Raw genomic sequence first — 22,235 nt, 5'->3', positions numbered from 1 at the left:
TTTGACTCCTCTGCCTAACGATCTTCAGTAGCTTTCCCCTATCTGCAGACTTCAGAGCATTTAGTTAGTGCTAATTACCATCAGGCACTATGCTAGGTCCTGGGTATATACTAATATAAGAACTAAACAGTTCCTGTCCTCAAGAGACTTACCTTCTCATGGCAGGTTACAACTTGTTGACAGGTAAGTAAATATGAGCTCACTGGAGGAAGAAATTCACAGGAAAGATGGCACCTGAGTTAAGCCTTGAGGGGAGCGAGGGATTCTAAGAGGTGGAGGTGGGGAGGCAGTGCATTCCAGGCATGGGAAATAACCCATAGAAGGCAGATGAGTATGGAGACAAAACAATTCTAACAGATAAGACTTAGCAACTGATTAGATATGGAAGAGCAGTCAAAGACGCTAGCAGAATGGTACAAGAGAAAAGTGCTGGATTTGAATCAGAGGACTTGTGTTCAAATCTTGGTCCTGTCACTTAATACCTGTGTTATCATGGGGGTGGGGTGGAGTGGGGTTATAACTTCCTCTGGACCTCAATATTTCAGTTATAAAATGAGGTCCTTCAGCTTTGAATCTATGATATTATGACTCTAAGGTTGTAAACCTAAGTGACTCAAGGAATGGGGGTACTATCAACAGAAAGAAAAATTTGGAGGAAGGAAAATTTTAGGGCATACTTGTTGAACTTGAGATAACAATGTAGGTAGTCTTGTAGTTGGTGATTTGGGACTGGAGTTCAGGAGAGAGAGTGGGGCATACTTATAGGGATCTAAGTTTTCTCTCTCATATGTCTATATTAAGATATACATCATGAGCAAATGATACATATTGTAACCTTTCCCCTGAGCTCCTAGTTCTAAATCACTAACTCTCTACTGCAGTTATATAGATGATTCCTAAATATATTATATCTTATATATACATGCATAAATAATATACAAATAAAATATGTACAGGAGTCCTCTGCAAAGAGATGATCAGTGAACCCATGGCAGCTGATAAGATGAAGATAAGGTGAGAGGGTTAAGAACAGAGTCTCAGGGGATGCCCATACTTGGGGGACAGAAGAGGATGATGATGTAGCAAAGTACACTGAGAAGGAATAGCCAGACAAGTAAGGGGAGAACCAGGAGAGAGAAGTGTTATGGAAGAGTGAGTATCCAGGAAGAGGATGTGGTCAACACTATCAAAATGGGGATGTCAAGGGGGCAGCTAGGTGGCGCAGTGGATAAAGCACCAGCCCTGGATTCAGGAGGACCTGAGTTCAAATCTGACCTCAGACACTTGACACTTACTAGCTGTGTGACCCTGGGCAAGTCACTTAACCCCCACTGCCCCCCCCCAAAAAAAACCAAAACCAAACCAAACCAAAAAAATGGGGATGTCAAGCAGGATGATGACTGAGAAAAGCTCACTGGATTTCACAGTTAAGAGTTATTAACTTGGAGAAAAGCATTCTTGGAGAAAGCATTCTCAATTAGGTTAGATGCCAGATTTGCAAACATTGAGAACTTAGCATGAAATAAAGAAACAGAGGCGATGAGTAGAGACAAATCCAGGAGTTTGGCCATGAAAGGGAAAAGAGATACAGGATGATAACCTGAAGGGATGACAGGGTCAACTTAAGTTTGTTTTGTTTTGTTTTTAGTTCAAACACCTTTGGGATTCAAGGCTTCCATAATTTGAAACCATTATTTCCTTTAAGCCTAATCATTCCCTTTCAACCTATTGTTCCTTTCCTCATACTCAGTATTCCAGGTAAACTACACTACTACCCTAGTCCTTTTCAAACATGCCCAGTGTTTTCCTAGCTCTGTTCCTCTGATCATGTTATTTCCTATGCCTGAAATACCCTCTATCTTTCTCTTTGTCTGGTAAATATCTGAAAAGCATCAACTGGTTTAGTTCCAATATTCTACCCATAGAGAAGGGAGTGGATCATGTTAGAAGTGTTGGATATATGTGGCACATGCACAAAGAAAAGGGCATTCATCACCTGCAAAACATTTGGCAACTTAAGAAGGGGCATTTATCCTAAGAGTGGGGTCAGCTAATAGTGTTATTTTTTACATTCCAAAGTTAGCATAGAAGCCAACACATGTTGTCACAAGCTTGGAACTTGGTGGTAAGAAGCCTATAAAAGTTAAGCAAAATGTCCACACTGGGCTATCTTTGGTGTGTCACTGACATTAAATAGATGTGGTTTTTTATTTGCAGGAACGTGTGCCAAGTCTACTTCAATTCCTTCATAACTATTTTTTGAGCAGGATATATTAAATAATTATGTCATTCATAACATTATTTTAGAATGGGAAAGGGTCTTACAAAAAATCTAGCCCAACTCCTTCATTTTACAGAAGAAACTGAATAGATTTGTACAAGTCAGGTGTCCTTACTGTTCAGTGTTCTTTCCTGTATATCACAGCTCCCCCCCCCCCCACGTGTGTGTGTGTGTGTGTGTGTGTGTGTGTGTGTGTCTTCTTTGATCTGATTCAGGCAATGTTTCTAGCTTCAATTAACTTATTGAGTAGCTAGGGTCTTTCAAATGTCATATAACTTTCAAAACTTCCTCCTTATTCCTTTGTCCTGTCCCCACTGAGAGGAAGGAATGGGGTGTGCACCTTCGCTCCAGCAATTTTGAGCAAATATATGTGTATCTAGAGATCTAGATAAGAGAACTACAGAATACTAAAGCTGTAAAGTACTGGTTAAAAAATAGAGAGTCTGATCAGTGGAACAGATTAGGTACAAGTTAAGTCAGGCAAATTCTTGTCCTCTCTGTAGCCTTTGACACTGTTGATAACTCTTCTTTTCTTAGATGCTCTCTTCTCTCTAGGTTTTTATGACACTGCTCTCTCCTGGTTTACCTCCTACCTATGCTGAATCTTCAGCCAGGTATCTGCCAAGGCTGTGTGCTGGCCCCTCACATATATTCTTCCGCCCCACCCCAGGACAATGAGGGTTAAGTGACTTGCCCAGGGTCACACAGCTAGTGAGTGCCAAGTGTCTGAGGTCAGATTTGAACTCAGGTCCTCCTGAATCCAGGGTCGGTGCTTTTTCTACTATGCCACCTATCTGCCCCCTATCACCCTCATATAACCAATCTCTTCCCAAGTCCTGTCAAATCTACATTCACAATATCTCTTGTAATAGCTCTTTTCTCAAGGGTGGAGCCAAGATGGCAGAGGAAAGGTAGTGACTTGCCTGAGCTCTCCCCAATAATGCCATAAGATAATTCCTGGAGTAGCAGAACCCACAAAAAGACAGGATAAAATAATTTTCCAGCCAAAGACAACTTAGAAGCTCAGCAGGAAATGTCTGTTGTACCAGAGTGAGAGTGGAACAACACCCAGTGCAGGCCATGCCGGTGCAGACCAAGCCCCAGCCCCAGCAAACCAGGAGCAGGCCTTGGGAGTCTCTGAATCAGAAGCGGAAGGAACTGCTTCTGGAACTCAGCTCACAGGCCAGGAGATTATAGGGATCTCTTTGCTAGCACTGAGGCAGGACTCTGTTGTTTTGCCCACACTCAGATCCAGGTCACAGTCTTGGGTGGTGGTCCCAGACAGGGGAGGAGCACAAGCACACAAGAGCTTGCAGCCATAGTAGAATAAGACTCTATTCATAGTTCCAGGGCAGAAACACAGACCTGTGGTTGCTTGCAGACCAGAGCACAGGCCAGAAGAGTAGTAAACATGCCTTTACTTAAATCATACCACCTTGGAAGAACTAAGGACTTACAAATTCCTAGAAGTATCTCAGAGAATAGCTGCTCAAACTCCCCAAACAGTGTACCTTCTACCCTGGAAGCAGTGCCCCACTTTAACAAAGCGATAAAAGTTAAGAAATAGACTGGGGGGGCAGCTAGATGGCACAGTGGTTAAAGCACTGGCCCTGGATTCAGGAGTACCTGAGTTCAAATCCAGCCTCAGACACTTAACACTTACTAGCTGTGTGACCCTGGGCAAGTCACTTAACCCCCATTGCCCCGCAAAAAAAAATAAAATAAATAGTATTTAATAAAAAAAAAGAAAGAAATAGACTGGGAAAATGAACAAATGGAAAAAAATGCTGAACATAGAAAGTTTCTATGGTGACAAGGAAGATCAAAACACACCTGCAGAAGAAGATAACAAAGTCAAAGCTCCTACATCCAAAGCTTTCAAGAAACATATGAATTAGTCTCAGGCCATAAAAGGACTGTGAAAATGAAGTAAGAGAGGTAGAGGAAAAAATGGAAAGAGAAATGAGAGTGATACAAGAAAATTATGAAAAAAAAAGTCAACAGCTTGGTAAAGGAGACACACAAAAATACTGAATGAAAATAACATCTTAAAAACCAAACTAGACCAAATGGTAAAAGAGGTACAAAAAGCCAATGAGGAAAAGAATGCCTTGCAAAGTCAGGTTGGCCAAATGGAAAAGGAGGTACAAAAGCTCTCTGAAGAAAATAACTCCTTAAAAATTAGGATTAAGCAAGTAGAAGCTAATGACTTTATGAGAAATTAAGAAACAATGAAGCAAAACCAAAAGAATGAAAAAATAAAAGGCAATGTGAAATATCTCATTGGAAAAACAACTGACTTGGAAAACAGATCTAGGAGAGATAATTTGAAAATTATTGGACTACTATGATCAAAAAAGAGCCTAGACATCATCTTCTGAGAAATTGTCAGGGAAAATTGTCCTGACATTCTAAAACCAGAAGGTAAAATAGAAATGGAAAGAATCCACCGATCACCTCCTGAAAGAGATCCTAAAATGAAAACTCACAGGAATTTTATAGCCAAATTCTAGAGTTCCCAGGTCAAGGAGAAAATATTGCAAGCAGCAAGAAAGAAACAATTCATGTATTGTGGAGCCAGAGTCAGGATCACACAAGATTTATCAGCTTCTATGTTAAAGGATCCACCGATATAGACTTGGAATGATATTCTAGAGGGCAAAGGAACTGGAATTACAACCAAGGATCACCTACCCAGCAAAACTGAGTGTAATCCTTCAGGTGAAAAAGTGGGAATTCAATGAAAGAGAGCACTTTCAGGCATTCTGATGAAAAGACCTGAGCTGAATAGAAAATTTGACTTTCAAATACAAGACTCTAGAGAAGCATAAAAAGGTAAACAGGAAAAAGAAATTGTAAGGGATATTAAAAGGTTAAACTGTTTATATTCCTACATGGGAAGATGATACTTGTAACTCATAAGAACTTTCTCATTATTAGGGCAGCTGAATGGAGTATATTTAGACAGAGGGCACAGGTGTGAGTTGAATATGAAGGGATGATATTTAAAAAAAAATACAATTAAGGGGTGAGGGAGGAATGCACTGGGAGAAAGGGAAAGGGAGAGGTGGAATGGCATAACGTATCTCACATAAAAGAAGCAAATAAAAAGTTTATCCAGTGGAGGGGAAAATGGGGGAGGTGCTGGGGAGTGCGTGAACCTCACTCTCATCAGAATTGGCTCAGAGGGAATAACACACATACTCAATCTTATCCTGCAGGAAAGTAGGAGGGGAAAGGGATAAGGTGGGGAGGTGATAGAAGGGAGGGTAGACTGGGGGAGGGGGCAGTCAGAAGCAAAACACCTTTAAGGAGGGAAAGGGAGAAAGGGGATAGAGAATAGAGCAAATGTCATGGGGAGGGAGTAGGATGGAGGGAGTTGCAATAGTAACTGTGAAAAAATTTTGAAGTGTTTGATAAAGGCCTTATTTCTCAAACACATAGAGAACTGATTAAAGTTGTTAAAATAAGAGCCATTCCCCAATTGATAAATGATCAAAAGATACCAACAGTTTTAAGATCAAAGCTATCCACAGCCATATGAAAAAAATTTTCTAACTCGGTATTGATTAGAAAGATGCAAGTCAAAACCATTCTGGCATACTACCTCATACCCGTTGGATTGCATAATAAGATAGCAGAGGAAAATGACAAATTTCATAGGGGATATGGGGAAAATGATACATTAATGCACTGCTGGTAGAGTTGCAAACTCATTCAAATATTCTGTAGAGCAATTTTGAACTATGGCCAAAGGGCTATAAAACCATGTATACTCTTTGACCTAGTAATACCACTACTAGGTCAGTATCCAAAAAGAGATCAAAACCAAAAAGTTAAAGGACCTATATGTACAAAAATATTTAAGGCAGCCCTTTTCTGGTGCAAAGTATTCTAAATTGAGGAGATGCCCATCAATTGGGGTATGGCTGAACAAATTGTGGGATGAGACTATGATGGAACACTATTGTGCTATAAGAAATGATGAGCAGGATGCTCTCAGAAAAACCTCGAAAGACTTACATGAGCTCATGCAAAGTGAAATATACTGTATACAAAGTAATAGAAATATTGTAAGATGATCAGCTGCGAATGACATCTATTCTCAGCAATATAACGATCCAAGAGAACTCTGAAGGACTTATGAAAAATGCGATCCATCTCCAGAGAAAGAACTGATGGTGTCTGAATACTGATTTCAGCATATTTTTTTAGTTTCTTTTTCTTAAGTTTTTTTGTCTGTTTTCTTTCACAATCTGACCAATGTGGAAATGTTTTATATGACTACACACGTATAACTTAGATTGAATTGCTTGGGTTTCTTCCTTCCCTAGGTTGTTTTTTTTTTTTTTTGCAGGGCAATGAAGGTTAAGTGACTTGCCCAGGGTCACACAGCTAGTAAGTGTCAAGTGTCTGAGGCCGGATTTGAACTCAGGTCCTCCTGAATCCAGGGCCAGTGCTTTATCTGCTGTGTCACCTAGCTGCCCCCCTTCCCTAGGTTTTTTAACCTTTGATAGGGCAATGAAGCATGGGCTATACAGTAATAAATACCTCCAGTTTAGAACAAGTTTGGGGAGAGAGGTGATCCTTTGCCTACACTCTGCCTTCATTAGACCATATTTAGTGTTATTTCTGGGTGCTATAATAGTGTCAGAAACTTGGACCACGATAATTTCTATGGTACCTTCCATCCTTCCAAGAAAATGAACATTGACTCTGTCCCTTTTCTGATTGCCAGCTCTTGCTAATAGGATCTTAAGTATGAACTGAAAGAGTACTAGACTAGAAAACAGAAGACCCGGGTTCAAGTCTCAGTTCAGGCACAAACTATATCTGTGAGCAAGGCACACAACCTCACTGCATCTCAGTTTTCTCATCTGTAAAATAATACTTGCATTACCTACTTCCTAGGTTTGATGTTAGGAAAGAACTGTGTAATCTATAAAGTCTATAGAATTGAGAATAATCCTGTCAGTTTTCATCTGTCAGATGGAGGTGAAAATACCTGTTCTTATTTTACAAAGTGGTTGTGAGGGTTTAAAAAATAGCATGTGACAAACATGACAAATGTAAGGTGGAGAGAAGACAAGAGGTGTGATAATAATTCAGGCTGACATTTCTGTAGCACTTTATAGTTTGTCAAGTAATGTATCTGTTTTATCTCATTTGACCCTGACAACCTTAGCAAGGAGATACCATTATTATCCCAATTTTACAGATAAGGAAATGGAAGCTGGAAGACATTAAGTGACTTGCCCAGGGTCACAAAGCTGGTCAGTATCTAAGGAGGCAGCATGGAACACCAGAAAGAACACAGAACTGGAGTCAGAGGACTTGGATTCAAATCTAACCTCTTGGCACTTACGACCTGTGTGACTATGGCTCAGCAATTTATTTATTTTTTGGGTAGGCTCAGCAATTTAAAGAAGAGGAAGAAGGTGCCAAGGATGAATCTGATGACATTTGGAAGGATTGGGGAAATGCTATGGGGTGTTTTTTTTGTTCCCTCATACGTTAAACGAGAGGCCTGCGACAGATGGTGACAGAGGCCCCTTCCACATCGAGATCTGTAGGTCTTCCTGCCTCCACACCCAAACCTCTGATAACTCTACACTGCAGCAGATGGAGGAGTGGTCTTGGATCCAAGATTGTCATTGGAATCTTGGCTCTACCACTAACTTGCTGGGTGCTCTTAGGCAAGTCAGCCCAAGTTCAGTTTTGTCATCTGTATAATGTAGATAATAGAATCTGGGAATTTCAGAGCCTAAAAGGCACCTTATAGGACATCTAGTCCAATGCCTTTCAGAGTTATACTCCTGACAAGTGGTGAAACAGTCTCTTGAAGATTTCCTTTGACAAGAAATCCACCACCTCTTCAGGCAGTCCAATGAACTTTTGGGCAGTGCTAACTGTTAAGTTTTTCTTCACATTAACTTGAAATCTTCTCTAGAAATGTCCACTGAGGTAAAGCAGAACAAATCTAATCTCTTTTCTACTGGAAAGTCCTGAAAATACTTGAAGAAAGCTATTAAGTGTCCCTTAAAATTCTTTTATTCTCCAAGCTAAACAGTCTTCCACCTTATTCTCACACGGCATGGTCTCAGTCCCTCCTTCCCCATCCTCACCATCCTCTTCTGAATGCATCCTGGGGGTCAATGTTCCTCCTAAAATGTGGTACATAGAGCTGAACATGGTACTACATCTCCGTACTTCTTGAGCCTTAAGCTTTTGTGGCTCTCATATCGGACTGTGGGCTCATGGGAAACTTGCAATCCACTAAACCCCTGAAGTTCTTTTCACATGAACTAGCCGTGCCTCTCTATCACTTTCTCATCCTCAACCTGTGAAGTTTACTTCTTTTAAATGCACAGACTCAGCTCTATCTTTGCTTCTGTATCTGTCTGTATGTAGTTGGTTTCCTATTGTAACGATTGGAATGACGCCACCTGCTGGAGACTTACTGTAGGAAAGCTCCACCATGAGGAGAAGGTCTCTGAGGGCAAGACCTTCTTTGTGCGTCTTTTCTTTGGCGTCAGGAAGTGAGGTTGGCTGGTGGGAGGAGGAATGGGGAGGCTGGCACTCTGACTCATGCTCTTTCCTGAGGACTTTGGTGGAGAAGGGAGCTAGAAATGTGCTCTCCCTTTAATAGATAGATGAATCTAGGCCTTTCTCTTTCTCTTCACCAAATTCTTATTCTCCTTAATAAATGCTTAAAAGTCAAACTTTTGCTAAAGTTTATAATTTATTGGCGACCACTCATTAGGTATTTTAGACAGACTAGCTAGAATTTTAGCCCCTTACACTCCACATGCACCATTGCTTACATTTTTCATCTTTCCTTCCCTTCTCACCCTCTGCCCAGTACCTAGAGTACAGCGCAGGGAACACTGGGCCCCAGCTTCTCTTACTAAATCAAAATAAGACTAGGGGGTTTTAATTAATTTGGGCTGAGACATAGTTACGGTGGTGAATGAAGAGAACTAAGGGCTCTTATTTATAGAGGACTGTAGGTAACAGAATCACCAAATTTGAGAGTTGGAAGAGACCTTATTGACCATCTAGTCCAACCCCTACCCAAATTATAACATACCTAACATACGTATGTATGTATATAGAGAGTAACATAACCTAACACAAGAATCATCTAGCCCCTGTTTGAAAATCTCTAATGAGGGAGAGCCTACCACCTCTAAAGGCTCTTCCTAGCATATTCTAGAGGAATATGAAAAAGAGATTGTATATCTCCTTTAGTCATTTCCAGAATGCTACCACACTTGTTTCTTCAAACTTCTATTTCTTGGTTTTATACCTTCAACAAATAACTCCACCTCAGTTTCCTCATCTGTGAAGTAGGAATATGAATTCTTGTGCTGTATAGGGCTGTTTCACAGAAAAGGACTCTGGAAACTATAATGTCCTATTCCATAAATATGAGTTATCATTCATGATTAACATGAGTAAGTATAGGTAAAACAAAGGGAAGCAGACCAGTTAAACAACAAGGGTGAGGAAAAACAGTTGGGCCCTCTGAGTTCTACCCTGGTATTCACAAGATCGTAATAGAATCAGATGTCCTCCAGGGCATTAGGTAGATTCTTCATGGAAAATCAAGGAAAAAACATGAAAAAGAACTGTCCAGGTTGAGAAGGCCTAGATGGTTTGCCATCTGCACTGGTGGAAGGAGTAATAGACCTTGATCACTGATGCATGTAAATATGGAAATCATGTTAATAATAAAGTTTATATTCCTGATTATTTTCATGGTTACTAAAAAGCACTATACAAGTAAAAGGACGATCAAATAGAACTATATTTCACTTTAAGAAAACCTAACACACAAAAGTTCAAACTTTTAGAACAAAAAGAGAAAGGAAGAAAACTGTACTTTTTTCGGGGGGGTGGGGCAGTGAGGGTTAAGTGACTTGCCCAGGGTCATACAGCTAATAAGTGTCAAGTGTCTGAGGTTCGATTTGAACCCAGGTCCTCCTGAATTCAGGGCTGGTGCTTCATCCACTGTGCCACCTAGCTGCCCTTAAAAAAATGTGTACTTTTTTCTTTTTTTGGTTTTTTAGTGAGGCAATTGGGGTTAAGTGACTTGCCCAGGGTCACACAGCTAGTGAGTGTTAAGTGTCTGAGGCCGGATTTGAACTCAGGTACTCCTGACTCCAGGGCCGGTGCTCTATCCACTGTGCCATCTAGCTGCCCCTAAAAAATGTGTACTTTAAAAGGATTCACTACAGCATTCCTTTACCCAGCAAGTTCTCCCTTTGTACTCACAATATATTTTCATTTTATAACTGTATTGTCGGGGCAGCTAGGTGGCGCAGTGGATAGAGCACCGGCCCTGGAATCAGGAGTACCTGAGTTCAAATCCAGCCTCAGACACTTAACACTTACTAGCTGTGTGACCTTGGGCAAGTCACTTAACCCCAATTGCCTCACTAAAAAAACAAACAAACAAACAAAAAATAACTGTATTGTCATTATCATAATCATGATTATGCTTATGATCAAGAGCATAAGCAATAGGCACTGAAGCCCTTACTGTGGCCAGGCCCTGTGCTGAGGCCTGGAGATATAAAGAAGTAAAAAACAATCCCTGCCCTTAAGGAGCTCACATTCTAATGCAGGAGACAACATGTAAATGATTATGTCCTAACAAGCTATGTCAGGGTAAATTTGAGGTAATCTCTGGAGAGGCATTAGCAGTGGGAAGACATGTTGTAAAGGTAAAAATGACAACACTTGGCAAGAGATTAGATATGCAGGATGATTAAAGAGAGAAGTCACAGGTGATGCCAGGCTTGTGAATCTCAGTGTATTTATACATATGTAGACATAAATGACTGAAAAAGATAATTCAGACTCTTATGTTAAACAATCAAGTACTCAGAGGGAAGAAAAGACTTACCTGGTGGAATATCGGTTCTTTAACTTTTAAGTAAACCTGCAGAGTTAAAAGAAACATACATTAATGTAGGCCTTCAAAAAGACCCAGCAACCCAACCTTCAAACACAAGCCACGCCATCCTCTATCTGACAAATGCTATTTATTTTTCAGTCCTGACTTTGGTCCCTCTTGGGGGTAATCTGGATAAACTGAAAAATCCAGACAGTAAAAAGAGTACATTCTGTGAGTGAAAATATCTGGATTTGAATTTTAGCTCCAAGATTAAGTATGACCTTGGGAAAGAAGGCACTTCCCTTCTTCAGGGCCTCATTTTATCAGCTCTACAATAAAGGAGAAAGACTTTTTTTTTTTTAAATGAAAGAAAGGGTGGGAGTCTGGCAAACTAGGATTTAGCCTTTGTCCTGCCATTAACTTGCTGTATGACCTTGAACAAATACCTATCTTTCTGGGTCTATTTTCTTCTTTGTAAAATAACGGGGGTTGAACTAGACTACCTTTTAGCTCTGAATTGATGATTCTGAGAAATTTGATTCAACACAGTTTTCATATCAAGTGTAGGCTGCCTAATAGTACTTTTTTAGAGTCTTTTTTTTTTTTTTAGTGAGGCAGTTGGGGTTAAGTGACTTGCCGAGGGTCACACAGCTAGTAAGTGTTAAGTGTCTGAGGCCGGATTTGAACTCAGGTACTCCTGACTCCAGGGCTGGTGCTCTATCCACTGTGCCATCTAGCTGCCCCAAATTCTTTTTTTTGGGCAGGGCAATGGGGGTTAAGTGACTTGCCCAGGGTCACCCAGCTAGTAAGTGTCAAGTGTCTGAGGTCATATTTGAACTCAGGTCCTCCTGAATCCAGGGCTGGTGCTTTATCCACTGCGCCACCTAGCCGCCTCTCCAATAGTACTTTGGAAAAGTGATAAATCCGAGGCAGCTAGGTGGCGCAGTGGCTAGAGCACCATCCCTGGAGTCAGGAGGACTTGAGTTCAAATTCGGCCTCAGACACTTATCACTTACTAGCTGTGTGACCCTGGGCAAGTCACTTAACCCCAATTGTCTCACCAAAAAAAAAAAAAAAAGAAAGAAAGAAAAGTAAAGTGATAAATCCATTCATGGGGCAGTTGGGTGGCAAGAGCACAGAGTGCTAGGCCTGGGGTCAGGAAGACTTATCTTCCTGAGTTCAAATTTAGCCTCAGACACTCACTAGCTATGTGACCCTGGGCAACTCACTTAACCCTGCCTGCCTCAGTTTCCTTCTGGAGAAGGAAATGGCAAACCACTCCAGTCTCTTTGCCAAGAAAACCTCAAATGGAGTTGTGAAGAGTTGGACACAACTGAAACAACGGAACAAGTAAAATCTATTCCTACATACATGGTCTTAGATACTTCACCATCTTAGTCACTCTTATTTGGAGAAGCTCTAGGTTGTCAAAGTCTCTCCTAAAATGTGATACCTAAACTAAGGTTAATGAGGTCTTAGTCTAGATGGCATGTGACCAAGACTGAATAGAATAGGACCTTCACCTTGTTCTGCACACCAGGATCCTAACCATGCAGCCTAAGGGTATGTTGGCTTTTTTTGGCTACCATAGCACACAGCTGGCTTCTAAAGAGCCAGGAATGGGCTACAACTGTCTGGTTCCAGTGCTTTCTGGAACCTAGGATATCAGATCCTTACCAAATGTATTCTAGAAAAAGCAGGGGCATCTCTGGGAAGAGTTTTATCTTTTTTTGTAGGATGGCAACCTGTGGTTGCTGTAAATTCCCTGTTTCTGGAGGTAAATTAGGCAATGCAAATGGCCCTCATGCAATGCTTTTTGATCTTTCTGAATGACTATTTTCCTCCTTAGGCTTGGAGGAACATTATGATTTAAAAACAAAGAATGACGGTGTTGAGGATCATCTTTCCCCTCTTCTTATAATGTCTGGTTTAGATGGTTGCCTTTTTTCCTAATTCCATGAAGTGGGGAAAGCACATGCTTTTCTCTTATGGAAGCTCTACAACCTACTCAACAGGTAGTCATCCAGTCTTTGCTTGAAAAACTCCAGTAATAGGAGACCTACTCCCTTGTAAGTTACTTCTAGATAGCTCAAATGGCTAGGAAGCTTTTCTTTCTTTCTCTTTTTTCAAATCTAAATTTACCTCCGCAGCTTCTACTCACTGCTTCTAGTTCTGACCTCTTGGGACAAGCCAGACATGTCTAATCACCGTTCCATTAGACAAGACCTTCCAATACAACGCAGATAATCACATCCCTTTAAAATCCTAACACCATCTTGGTTGCCTCTTCTGGAGAATGTAGTTTATTAAAGTCTTTCCCAAAATTCGCCACCCAGAACTGAAAATAATATTCCAGATGCAGTCTGATGAGGGCTGAGTACAAAACTATTATGTCTAATAGGAAGAAAGGAAGGAAGGAAGAAAGGAAATGAGCATTTATTGTGTCTATTTTGTGCCAGGCACTGTGCTAAGCACTTTGCAAATTTTCTCTCATTTTATTCTCACAACAAAACTGGGAGGCAGGTGTTACTATTTTCCTCATTTTATAGTTGAGAAAACTAAGGCAAACAGGTTAAGTGACTTGCCCAAGGTCTAGTATAATTAGCTAGCATAATCAGCTGAGCCCTGATTTTATACAGCCCTGTGTGTGTTCTATCCACTGTGCCACCAAACTGTGTCCTATCTATCAGCATGGCCTAAGACGACATTTTCTTTTTTGGCTGTCATGTCATACTATTGACTCATATTGAGTTTGCAGTCCATTAAAATCCCTAAGATCAGATGCCCATTGATTTGGGAATGACTAAAGAAACTGTGGCACATGAACACAATGAAGTATTACTGTGCTGTAAGTTTATGATGAATATAGAGAAATATGGAAAGACTTATACGAACTGCTGCAAAGTAAAGTAAGAAGAGCCAGGAAGACAATGTGCACAATGATTACAACAATGTAAATGGAAGAACAATAACCACAAACAACTGAAACCAAATACACAGAATTAAAAAGAACAAGCTTGCCACTAAAGCAGAGATATGACACTTCCCCCATCTCTTCTTCAGGGAGGGAGATCCATGGATGTGAAATGTTGCATCATTAGGCTTTTTTCAATATGTTGTTTGGTTTTTCTCTTTTTTTTCTTTTTCCTCTTTTAAAATTTTAATTCTTTGTTATAAAATATGGCTCTCTGGGAGGTGGAAAAGAGAGGGATATAGGGGGACATCTAGTTGCTATTAATATTTAAAAAATTAGAATTAAAAATTTTAACAAAAATCTGTTTTAAAAACCCATTTAGACCTTTTTCAGACAAATTGCTTTCTAGTTACTCTTCTCCCATCTTGTACTTGTGAAAGTGATTAAAATTTTTAAAATGAAAATGAAAATTTTTTATTTTTTTTTTGAAACTGATTTTGCTGAACCCAAGTATAAGACTTTCGGTGTATCCTTATTAAATTTCACTTTAAGTGATTCAGTCCAATGTTCTAGCCAGGGGAACCTACAGTAATACAATGTATTATGTAGTGTGTTAACTATTCCCCCAGCTGTGTCACTTGCAATTTTGATGAATGTACTATCTATGCATTTATCCAAATAACCGATACGAATGTGAAACAGTACAGGATTAAATAGAGATCCCCGTTCAAGAAACATTTATTAAGTTGCCTGCTGTGTCCAATGCATTGTACTGGGTACATAAGGACAAAAACTGGAAAAGTGCCTGCCCTTCATGAGCCTCTACTGTTCTAGGAGGGGACATGTATGGATAAGATAGGGCACAGAAGGAGCAAAGGAGAGGTCCAAACAAAGTGAAATAAGAAGATCTTGGGGCAGCTAGGTGGCGCAGTGGATAGAGCACCGGCCCTGGAGTCAGGAGTACCTGAGTTCAAATCCATCCTCAGACCCTTCACACTTACTAGCTGTGTGACCCTGGGCAAGTCACTTAACCCCAATTGCCTCACTAAAAAAAAAAAAAAAAAGATCTGAGGATGAAAAAGGCACTATCACCCTATGGTCCATGTTTTAGCATTTGCCCCAAGGATCATCCAAGGCAGTGGAGGGCTTTATAAAGGAAGTAGAGAACATTTGCTCAATGCAAAATGCCTGTTACTAAAAGAGGAAGACCCAAGGTCTTAGAAAACAACTGCCACAGCTTCACCTTGTTGACTACTAATTATGCAGGGCAAATTGAGCCCACAGGATATCAGGGTCAGTATTTTCTCTGAAATGAAATGCTTCACTATGTTGTATTTAAATGTCACTAAAACATGATTAGTTTACATTTATATAGCACATTTTGATTCATAGATTTTATAAATGATTTCATTTGATCCAACCCCCCCCCCCATACATGGCAAGTATTATTATCTTTTTTTTTTTTTTGGTCAGGGCAATGAGGGTTAAGTGACTTGCCCAGGGTCACACAGCTAGTTAAGTGTCAAGTGTCTGAGTCCAGATTTGGACTCAGGTCCTCCCGAATCCAGGGCCACTGTGCCATCTAGGTGCCCCTATTATCCTAATTTTTACAGACTGAGGTTCAGAGAAAGGAAATGAACTCCTCAGGGTCATAGAGACAGAACACAGCAGAACAGACAGTGGTGGTGGGCAGTGGCTTAGATTGGGAGTCTGAATTCTACATTCAAATGGCAGATCTTTTATTTAGAATACCAGCCAAAACTACCCCATTTTATTGAGGTCTTTTGTCTTTTCATCACCTTTACCTCAATCCTTTCTTATAGAGTGATAAAGGAAAAAATTAAGGAAAATCTTGATATAACGAACACATACTTTCATAGATGGCACAGGGAATAGAGCAAAGGGTCTAGGGTCAGGAAGACCTGAATTCAAATCCAGTCTTAGACACTGGCTGTGTGACCTGTGCAAGTCACTTAACCTCTGCTTGACTCAGTTTCCTCAACTGTAAAGTGAGAAAATAATAGCAACTACTTCCCGGGGTTGTTATGAGGATCAAATGAAATAATATTTGTAAACTGCTTTGCCAATTTTAAGGTGCTATATAAAGGTTATCTATCATATCATCACCATCATTTCTATCTTTGACTTTGTTGGGGCATATGCCCACAAAAAGGATTATTAGGTCAGAGTATATAAGCAATTTAGTCACTTTTCTTGAATAATTCCAAGGTGAAATCCAGAACGGTCCAAAGGCTTCACCATTCCACCAAAAGTGTAGCAGATGCTTGTCTTCTCATAGCTTCTCAAACATTCACTGGTCTCACTAATTTGTATAGCGTGAGGTGAAACCTTAGACTTGTTTTAACTTTTATGTCTCTCACTAATAATGAACATATTTGGAAATACATTTCGATGTCATGAATAGTTATTGTTTTGAAAATTGTTCATATCATCTGATTACTTATCTACTGGAGAAAGACTTCTGGTGTTGGATAGTTGTTTTAATTTCCCATATATTTTGTATATCAGACTTTTTATCAGAGATTTTTTTTTTGGTTAGGCAATTGGGGTTAAGTGACTTGCCCAGGGTCACACAGCTAGTAAGTGTTAAGTGTCTGAGGCTGGATTTGAACTCAGGTCCTCCTGAATCCAGGGCTGGTGATCTATCCACTGCACTACCTAGCTGCCCTTATCAGATTTTTAATGCAATTATTTGCCCTGCTCTACTATTTCTCTTCTAACTCTATCTCATTTATGCAAAAGCTTTTTAGTTTTATGTAATCAAAATTGTCGATTTTCTCTTTTACAATCCCCTCTCCAGTTATTAACAGCTGTACAATTTTTGGCAACTTTGGTGACCTTGACTTTCTGAGCCTTGGTTTTCCCCTCTGTTAAATGAGGGGGTTGAACTTGAGTTCTAAGATTACTTCCAGCTTTGAATCCTATGATACTGATAGGATTTCCTAAATCTAATGCTCTTTGCCCTACTGCACAAAATTTAAGATGATTCCTTTTCGTTCCACTAAAGATTTATTTCCCCCCTCCTTCCCTTAATAAAAGAAAAATGAAGTGTTTTTATAAGACATCATTTAAAGCAAGAACTGACATCTGCACAGGAAAAAACTTTCCTGGCTATAATCTCTCTAAGCCAGGTCTCTATCCATCTTTGATCAGAGAGCTGTCTTCTGCTGGCCCAGTATGAGTCAAAACTTAGGAGATGACAATGTGCCAACCCTAAATGGCAAGAAAATTACTCATTCACATCCACAGCTCCGTAGGACACAAAACAGGACTTACTGTGGTTACTATTAAGCTGAATAGCACTAATATAAAAATCAGGTGGTAATTCACTGTGTTCTTGGCCTTGAAACTTTCAAACCTAAAACAGAAAAGACACATATTTAAAAAAGCAGAATCATCATAACAAAAAAACCCAGGTTGTTTTTCTCTTCCTACATGCTATATGATTTGTGGTAATTAAAAATATCTCTTTGGAATATTACTTTACAGCTTTCAAATAAATCGGGCTTGATAATCATTGATAAGATGACCGGACATACTGGGTTAGCAGACAATCAGGGAGACAGAGAGTTGAGCTTTGGGGGCAGAAAGACAGCACTTGTTGGCTCAATGAGGGCATCAGTTTCTTTTACTCTTCACAAGTTCTGAAGACAGGAAAGGAAAAGAAAAAAGGAAGCCCAGAACTCCGAGAGGATGTGCCATCAATGGGCCCTGATAATGTGTGTGACCACAGAACCAAGTGTGTTAGCAAGAGGGAGTGCAGGAGAACCAGGGGAAGAGCCCTTCGTGTAGCCCTAAAGGGACTAGTTACTGGGGTGTCTGCATGCATTTTTCCTCATGTTGTAAATGTCCCTGGATCTGTGCCATAAAGCTGCGTGACCTCTTGGGGATGGAGGACATCAAAAGATAGGGCAGAAGTGACCGCGTCATGATGTCAGTAAGAATCCTTAGCTCAAATGCCATCCACTGTAGGAGGTCCGTCCTGGCCCATACCCCCTGCTGCTGATGCCTTTCCCTCTCAGGCTACTTCTGTCTACTTTGTGTTTCTCTAGTACGTCCCTCACAGTTTGCATGTTTTCTCCTGGGGTCTTTGAAGGCAGGGACTGCAACAGTGTCTGACACACAGTAAGCACTTAATAAATGCTTATTGACTTAACTTGTAGTCTTACTAGAGGAGCTTTATTAGACATCACGGGACACTGACAAATTAGATTTAGCCTTGGGATCAAGAGATCTGGGCTCTACTTTCTAGCTTCATCATTGACCACAAGGAAGTCCTGGGGCCTCAGTCACCTGTCAGACACCTGTCACCTGGACTACTGCAATAGCCTTCTAAATGGCCTCTCTGGATTAAGTCTCTCTGCATTTTAAGCCACCCTCCACATAAAAATTAATTTCCCTAAAGCATAGGTGTTTCTATGCTATTTCCTTACTCAATGAACTCATCAGAGTATTTGTGTCTTGGGGCAAATATAACTTTTTTTGGCTTTTAAAGCCCTTCATGAGTGGCCACTAACCTACCTTTCTAGCCTCTGTATGTCATATACTCCCAATGCTTCTGCACTCTACAATCCAGCCAAATTGGGCTTCTTATTATTCCTCACACACGACACTCCATTCCCTGTCTCTTTGCCTTTGTTCTGGCCATTCCTCATGCAAGGAATATTGGGAATGCAATTCCCTTCTCACTACTGATCCCTCGTTTCCTTCAAAACTCAGCTCAAGCACCACCTTCTCTATAATGTCTTTCCTGAGTGCCCTCCCTGATAAAATCACCTTGTATTTATTTTGTTTATGTAGAAAAGTTGGTCTGATTTGCAAACACACCAGAAAACCTACTCTCCAGTTACAGAGTAAACCAAAGACAAATTGCATTTTTTCTGTAGTTCTAGGGCAATCGAAGAGTGCCAGATGGAGAATCTTGAGCTCCTAAAGGAGAGGGACGGTCTCATTCTTTGTATTCCCAGAGCCTAGTACGGTGTCTGGCAGAGAGAAGGTGATTAATAAATGTTCATTAAATGAGCTTGAAGCACTGCTGGGCACTCTCTCTACTCTGGACCCTGTTCTCTCACATTTACTAAGTGTGGGATTATGGGCAAGATCTTAACTGCTATGAGTTTCAGACAGCCCTGAAAGGCTTATCTACTAAGTTATCTACAACAGAAAGTTGAGATCTCTTATAGAAGGATGATAGAAAATGTTTCCATACCAAGAAAATGCTAAAAGTTTGGTATATTAAAGTAAAAGGGAAAGGGGGAGCAGTGGGGAAGACATTGTTACTGCTGCCATTACTGACAGATGAACTAGTGGGAATTCAAGATTTAACTGAAGTCTGGAGCATCATTCTACCTCTTCTCCATTATTCCCATCTTGAGGCATGATAACAACACCTGAAAAGGTATGTAACATGTTCAAGAACCCTTACTTTCTGGAAATAAAAATGTTCACATTTCCTAAAGAAAGGCAGCGCCTCCAATCCCTCTTCCCTTTAGTATTTTTTCAGGCCATTATTCCTACTCTGGCTGATGACAGTCCGATGAGAATGCTATAGAAGTGTTCAGCCCTTCTCTCCACGATAATGTCCTTTTATTAATCAATGTGGCTCCATCACTGTTGAGTAGTTGAGAAGTACCATAGGTCTTTGGCCCACAAATAGCCTTTAGGGCATCATGAAAGTGCTATGATCATTAATATTAGTGTAAAACTGAATTACATGTGCCTTCTTACTGAGCCAAGAATCAAGCATCTCTCTAAGCTTTGCTTGCACATTACTTTTGATGGCATTAAACATTGCCTTCTTAGAGACAAACTATACTGCTGGTAAACCCTGTGGAGTTCTCATTTTTCATTTAGCAACTCATGAATTTCCCCATTATTTTCATCAAACCAATTTTGATGTTTGCGAGTGTTCTAGTACAGATGAGTAAATGTAGTGCTGTACACCAAACCTCTCAAAGTTGCTCCACTGTGGTTGACCATGTGTTGGTTCAGTTTCTCCTCTGAGTTAGTAACAAACTATTTTCACCAGGAGAAGTGCTTTATTCTGCTGACATCAAATCTTCCGGCAGTTGTCTTGCCTTGGGCCCACACTTCTGTTGAATGTGAATGTTTAATTTGGAGAGGATAAACCTATGATTGGTCCAGCACTCTGTGTCACATATCACCTTCATCACTCACACATTTTGTCTCTTCTTATTATAAGTCTATTAAATGCTAATGTTTGCTGTGATGATATTATCTACAACATTTTATTGTGTTTAGGTAAATGGAAGACAGTGTTGGTAGGTCATGAGATACACAAGTCTTCAGTAATAAGTGACCATTGCGGTTGCTGTTTCCTACTCCACTCTTTCCAAGGACTTCCTGCCATGTCTTGATAGTCTGTGCCTACTCTGGTGTTAAAGTCACCCAGAATTACAAGCTTCTCCTCTTTTGGCACACTGATGCTGAGGGTCCTCAGGGAGCATATGCAATGGCATGGCACTTTCCTGCAAGTGGCAATTGCACTGTCACGAGCCTGTTGTTCCCTCCTTTTGGGAGGCGGACAAGCTTGTTGACTAGATTCGTTTTGATTGTGAAATGTATGCCAGGTTCACGTGCTCCACACCACTGCAACCACTCCAGCAAAACATGTATCCAGCTCTAGCTTCAGTAAGCTGGCTTTCATTTGCCACCTTTGTTTCATTCAGGGATGCTATTTAGATGAGAAACCTGCTGAGTTCTCTTGAAACAAGAGCTGTTCATTTCTCATCTCTACTGGATTTCAAGTCATCCATAAGTGTGCATACATTCCATGTACCAATGGTGAGTGGAATCATCTTTACAAAAGTTTTTGCACATTTTTTTTGTGTAGGTTTATTAACTTCAGGGCAGGATCCCTATCTGCTGTGGTAAGCAGGCCAGGTTTGGTTAAGTGAGGCAGATAATTTTGAGGGCACTTTTTCTAGCTCCTTCCTCATGTCAGGAAGTGAGCAGTGCAGTCCTTAAAAAAGGCTGCTCAGACCCCCAGGGGTCTGTCAAATCCCAATGCTTCTTCAGTCCATTGAGAAAATGGCCCTATGGCCTGGGCTGTGCCTGCTTGCAGGGTTGTGACTACAGCTCTCACTGTATCCATACCTGCTGCTTTGTTACTTGCCTGTTGCCACAGGACTTTGAGGTAGGTGAAAATGGTAAAACGGTATGGGTGATGTCTTTTGATTTGCACATAAATTGGGTTTAAATGAGGCAGAGTTCCATGTTGTCAGCCCCTCTCTCTCTCTTCCAATCATCAAAGTCCAGTGGCAAGACAAAAGTCAAGATGACTGGCGATGGGCCAGGATGCAGTAGAAGACATTGGCCTCTTTGAAGTCTAACTCTAAGTGCTCCAAAGCATCTTATTCAGCCACCTTCATGGCTGTGGGAACAACCTGTTCCCATCCTTGCATTCTACTGGGGGAATTCTTCATATGCTTGAGGTAGATGGCCCCCTAACTCACCAACAGGTTTAAGATCCCTTGATTATCCTCAATCTGGTTTAGCCCATTGGCTGAAACAGTTTACCAGGGAGTGGCTAATGCCACCAGTGGAACCACTGGTGAAAGTTGGGTGGAAGGTGGATACCCAAGGTAGAAAACAGCCCTAAAAAGGGTTCAGCAGCCCTTACACCAGAGGTACCAGTCTTCCCTGAACATCTGTATACCCCCCGAGTGGGAATAATGGCCTGAAAAAGTACTAAAGGGAGGAGGGACTGGAGGTCTCCATGACAGAAAAGGACAGGTTTAGGAGGGGTGATGCAGAGAGAGAGAGAGAGAGAGAGAGAGAGAGAGAGAGAGAGAGAGAGAGAGCGCACAAGCACAGGGTTTAAATACCTGGTGACATTCTGAAGAGTAATGCCTTCAAAGTAAAGAGGAGAGGCAAAAGAGCTTAGTAAGTAAAATGTCAGATACTGCCAATATCACAGATAAAGTGTTTTAAAGTAGGAAGAAAAGGGTAAGGAGTGTGTGACCAGGCATCCCTGATACAAAGAGACACTGATTCTGAGGGCAATCAATTTTAAACCAACTATCTCAGCTCCTTTCTAAACGGAAACTATAGTTTTGAGATAACATAAATTTATATTCAACATGAATAATACTTTT

General features: G+C 40.7%; 1 protein-coding gene across 2 annotated transcripts in view; it reads right to left on the bottom strand.

The window, feature by feature from the left end:
• The window catches only part of ACER3 (alkaline ceramidase 3), a 216,768-nt gene that overhangs the window by 56,781 nt on the left and 137,752 nt on the right, over positions 1-22,235 (bottom strand). For both annotated transcript variants that reach the window (XM_043998252.1, XM_043998253.1), the window contains 2 exons: positions 17,395-17,476; positions 11,193-11,228 (listed from right to left, as the gene is read on the bottom strand). In XM_043998252.1, the coding sequence (XP_043854187.1) occupies positions 11,193-11,228; positions 17,395-17,476 (118 nt within the window). The remainder of the gene's footprint in view (positions 1-11,192; positions 11,229-17,394; positions 17,477-22,235) is intronic.

Source organism: Dromiciops gliroides, chromosome 3 (genome assembly GCF_019393635.1).
Source record: "Dromiciops gliroides isolate mDroGli1 chromosome 3, mDroGli1.pri, whole genome shotgun sequence".
Taxonomy (NCBI): domain Eukaryota; kingdom Metazoa; phylum Chordata; class Mammalia; order Microbiotheria; family Microbiotheriidae; genus Dromiciops; species Dromiciops gliroides.
The sequence above is the reverse complement of the archived record's forward strand: the minus strand, read 5'-3'. Positions and strand labels throughout refer to the sequence as shown.